A 4,926-nucleotide genomic window follows, 5' to 3' on the forward strand; every position below is an offset into this window, starting at 1 on the left:
ATATATATGTATATGTATAAAATAATTCAGGGTGAGTTCTAGGGAGCAAAATATTTTCCCTAATTAAAAACAGAAACAAAATCACAAGCCTAACTATAGAACTATAAATCCTGGGCAAGATTAGCTTAGCTTTCTCTAACAGAGGATGTTATGTGTGGTTTCCATTGGTCACACATTCAGAAAATCCAATAAAGCATGAATGGCTTTGCCTCAATCCCAATATGGCTCCAATTCCCCTCAGGTCTGTGAGATATATATTCACACATTTAAAGGAAAAGAAATGAACTCTATCTGATAAAAGCAAAAAAGGAATAAGGATCTGTAGAAGCTCTACTACTAAGTGTGTGGCTTTCCTGGACCTCACACAGGAGTATCCCTGGTTTTCCAGTTCTAACATCTGAGACACAGCTAACAACATCTCAATTTTAAAGGGAGAGGAAACAAGTCTCTTCCTTTGGCAGGATCTGGATGAGTACTGAGCATGCAAAGCAAGGCCTGAAGCATGAGGTGATGCCGGAACATTTCCCCAATATATCCTGTACCTTTCTTCATCATGTCTCGGTCCAAGGCTACATTTCTTTGGGCAAGATTTACTTCTGATCGAAAATGAAAGCGCTTGGCTCGTTGTTCTTTCTTTTCAATTGCTTCCTAGAAACAGAAAACGAGTCAAAGTAGTGATACACAAAAAGAGGAAAAGTTGAATCACAAACACAACATGATACACCTATGATAACCCAAAAATAAATCTGAAAGTCAACGGTGCATCTTAAATGTTAGGAGAGACTCCGATACTCACATTCATCATGTGGGAGGGGACACACTAACACTGCTATTGTTGTTTATAACATGATAAAAATCTCCATGAGGGTTTTGTGCCTGTTGTTGTGCCAGGGGCTTAGTAAGAATTCAGTACATAGATATTTTTTTGACTGAATAAACAGTACTTTAGAGCTTTATGAAGTCCTCTGATACTTCACTTACTATTCACAATTGTGAACAAATGACAAATAAAACAACCTCAACATTCCAATTTTCCATATTTAAAAACAGGAGTGTAAAAAGGTTTGTTAGCACTTCAGCTAGTAAGGGGCAGATCTGAATCTAGTTCTATTTCCAGGAGCCCCAGCATCACAGCCACCAGTCACTTCAGCACATTAAGTTTGCCTGAGCAATCCACCCCCCAGAGCGATTTCCCTGGTTAAAAATAACATCGACGCCAAGAACCTCTTCCATTTTAGCCTTGTCTCTGTGGAATTGCCACTTTCCTCTTTAAAGACAACAAGTATTGAAACTTCCCTAAAACAAAACAATCAGCTTCATAAGTTTTTTCTGAGAGCTAAAAGAAATCCAGGTCCAACTATGGGTCTCTTTCTGATAGCTCTCAGGAACCTTTTGTTATTGTATATTGACTTTGTCACACTCATTGAAGGTCTGACTATAGAAAGCTTGTGGGGACTGGTAAAGTGGCAACACTTCTGTTATTTCCCCAATAGGTAAGCTCATTTTTTTCACTGAAGTCTTCCCAGTGCAAACAACTTATGTACCATCTTCCTTTGGTAGTAATTTAAGCACCAACTCTGGGACTACCACCTTTCCCCCTCAGTATATGTGTTCTATACAATGGCAAATTGTGTAGGATTAAGAATAGTATAGTTTGCTTTATTCTATTTTCTTGTTTGGCTAAAAGATGATTCGTCCTTTCTTTTGGCCTTAAGCTGTCTGAGACAGATTGTGACCTGGATAAAATGTTAAAAGGTAGACATGGTAAATTTTTAGTTTTGCTTTTAGGCATCCAATATCATATTATTATTTAAAACCGTTATTCATAATTCTGCTCCAAACTTAGCTGTATACATTAAAGTCAGAAAGAATGTCTAAAATGCGACCAATCAAACGAAGTAAAATATATACAGACAGCTTATGATAAGGAAAATAATAGGTCTGCCTCTGAGACAATGCAGGGAAGCTGGTAATGTTAATTAACAATCACTAGTTAAAAGGCAATACTCTTGAGCACACCTTCAATGTTTGGGCAGCCACAGTCAGGAAACCTGTGAGGAATAAAGATGTTTACTAAGGACCTATGTGTCAGGCACTTTTGTTTCATTTAAAGAATGGACAGAGCATTAAAAGAAGCATTCGCAGCACAAAACTTTTTCTCTGAAATGGCTAAGAATAGGCGTCTTAAGTATAGTGGCTTTATCTTTTTGTGGACTAATGCTGCCTGGATGTTTCGGGGATACACGAGGCCTGCTTTATATAGCATGCAATTAAAAATTTTTTTAATCCATCAATAAGGGGGAAGAAATGGAGGAGATAAAAACTAATTACTGTTGCAGTGTGTCCTAGGGACCAAGTTCCTGGGGCATCTATCAAAGAAAATAAATCCTGGTCTGTTTTACCTTTGAGGTGACATCGATTCCAGTGATGAAGCTGCCAGCCTTGTTTTCATATCTTCTACTTGTGTCCTAACACAAAGGGGAAGGGTGAGAAAATGCTGACAGCAATTGAGGAGACACCAGGAGAAAGACAGCTTGACAGCTGACTCTTTTCAGATAGCCATCTCTTTCTGTCAGCAACCCCTCCCCTACACCTGTTGTTAAATGCCATGTAGACTCGCAGCGATTCTGTAAAGGATTTCCAAGGAGTAGTCGGTAGATTTGAACTGCAGACCTTGTAGTTGTCTAGTGCCTACCCTACAGTGCCACAGGACTCTTCCCCTACTCCTGACAACCCATTATTATGAGAAAGCTTGTCTAAAGAAAAGTCCTTTCAAGATCAGAGCTTGTTCAAAACATGAAGTAATTCCATCAGTGGAAATTATCCATGTCAATGTGAATCTGAAGGCTTTGGAGAAAAGGCGCAGTCACTTCTAATCTTCCAACCCAGACTGGACAAATTCCCCCTGCTAGGCCACCAGATGGAGCACAAGTCTCTACCACAATGCAGAAAGCCCAGGCTCTAATCCTAGAGTTCTATGTGGTGTGTGTGGGGTAGGTGGGGAGTGTTAAACAGCAAAGTACAATGAAAAGAAGATGAGATTTGTACACAGAGGAAGAGGACTAAAGTTGCAGTTCTGATATCCATTTATTTCATGGCATGGTACAATCTTTTGATCTTTCTGGGCCTCAGTTTCTTCCATGGTTATCTGCCTATCTTCCTGACCTCTTTTACAATTCTCCCACTATAGAGCTTTCCATTGCTCTAACAAAACCATCTTGCTCCCATATCACAGCTTTTACCTTTGCTATTGTCCCTTTGGGGAAGTTTCTCTTCCAAATTTGCACGTTGCTGCTTTTGGTCATTTAGGAATCAACTTAAGTGTCACTATATCAGAGGGCTTCCCTGACCATCCTACCAGTCTGCTCTCACTCTGCACATTCTCTCTACTCCCTGCACTGTCTAGTCTATTAACAGATGTGGTTTACTTCACAACACACCATCAGAAAGTATTTGTTGACTTGTTTATTATGTTTATTATTTGTTGACTTGTTTATTATCCTAGAAATAAACTCTTAAGAGGAAGATTGATCTTGATTTTTATCCAGCACCTAAGACAGTGACTGGCACATGAGGAGAGTGGGGTTGATGGTGCAATAGATAGACACAGAATTGAATGAATGAAAGGATAAATACCTATTTCAGCTGCATTGCTATTTCAATAGCATAATGTAATACATGGTAAAATGCCATTACATGCATTGTTGTCACCATAATCACTGGTTTGCCATCTCTAGTGATCCTACCTTAACCTTTCCCCATAATTATAGTTTAAAGCAAGGAGTCCTGGTAGCCCTAAGATAAACACTGCACTGCTAACCACAAGGTCAACAACTGAAACCCACCAGGCACTACAAGGGAGAAAGATGTATTTTTCTACGCCGGTAAAGTTCTATAGCCTCAAAAACTCAATACCAGGTTGCTATGAGTTGGAATGGATTCCAAAGCAGTGGTTTTTGGCTTCTGGCAATTTAAAGCAAGACTTGCTGACAATGTGGCAAAAAGTAGTTTGTTGCTGGTGAGAAATTAAGCACATGAAAACATCATCCAGGCCTGAGTGCAGATGTCTGAGAACTGGACACAACTACACCCCCATTGTAATTAAAATAAAAATAAATAGGGGGGGGGGGAGTGTCCATGGACCACTACATGTCCAGATACTCTGGTAACAGTGTAGGTCCAATACCGCAATGGGGCTGCGCGGGGAACAAGATGATGATCCTCAAGCCACAACAGAAAACAGAGTGAGTTGCTGCTGCTGACAAATCCAGTCTTCCCAAGAGAGGCAGTGAATATCATGTCCAAGTCCAACGACGCTAGCGCAGGACCCACTAGGAGACCTGGATGCCGGGCCACACAACAGTTCCTTCTGGGCCGCTCCAGGTTCTGTTCCCGCTTCTCATTATCTCTAGAGTAGCCCCTCCTCGCTCACTCCCTTGCACAAAACAGAGTCAGAGCGGCAGTGCAGGGGTGTCCTCCACTAGCCCCCAGCTCTCTCCCATCTCCTCCAGCCCCTTCTACACCCATTTCCGGGCGCCCGGCGTCCTTTCTCTCTCCCCCCTTCCTTAAGCCTAGCGCCCCCGCCCCCCGAGCGCTTGCTCCCCTCTCCCATTCCCTCGACTTCCCCCAGCCGGGGCGCCGGTCGCCTCCCCTTCCGGCCCCCTCGGGCGCAAGGCACTCCCTCCGCGACCTCCTCTTCGACCCCCGACCCCCGCCCGTACCGGGACCAATTCCTTGAGCGAGCGCCGCACCGGCACGATCTCCAACTCGCCCTCCTCCACCTCCATAGGCTCCGGTTCGCCACGCTCCAAACTGGGCTCGGCGTCTGGTGAAGGGAACCCCAGGGCCGGCCCCACCGGGGCCTCAGCCTTCACCGACACTCGCAGGCCCCGTACGGCCGCCATCGCCGCCCGCCGGCCGCACCAC

General features: G+C 43.4%; 1 protein-coding gene across 1 annotated transcript in view; it reads right to left on the reverse strand.

Annotated features, from left to right (window-relative positions):
• LOC102826749 (chromosome unknown open reading frame, human C17orf85) overlaps nt 1-4,926 on the reverse strand; it is a 48,121-nt gene extending 43,195 nt beyond the window's left edge. Inside the window, exons 1-3 of the mRNA XM_006863272.1 lie at nt 4,722-4,926; nt 2,403-2,468; nt 543-648 (exon numbers count right to left, since the gene is read on the reverse strand). Of these exons, the coding sequence (XP_006863334.1) occupies nt 543-648; nt 2,403-2,468; nt 4,722-4,904 (355 nt within the window). The 5' untranslated portion in view covers nt 4,905-4,926. The remainder of the gene's footprint in view (nt 1-542; nt 649-2,402; nt 2,469-4,721) is intronic.

This window comes from Chrysochloris asiatica, unplaced genomic scaffold (genome assembly GCF_000296735.1).
Source record: "Chrysochloris asiatica unplaced genomic scaffold, ChrAsi1.0 scaffold00054, whole genome shotgun sequence".
NCBI classification, from domain to species: Eukaryota; Metazoa; Chordata; class Mammalia; order Afrosoricida; family Chrysochloridae; genus Chrysochloris; species Chrysochloris asiatica.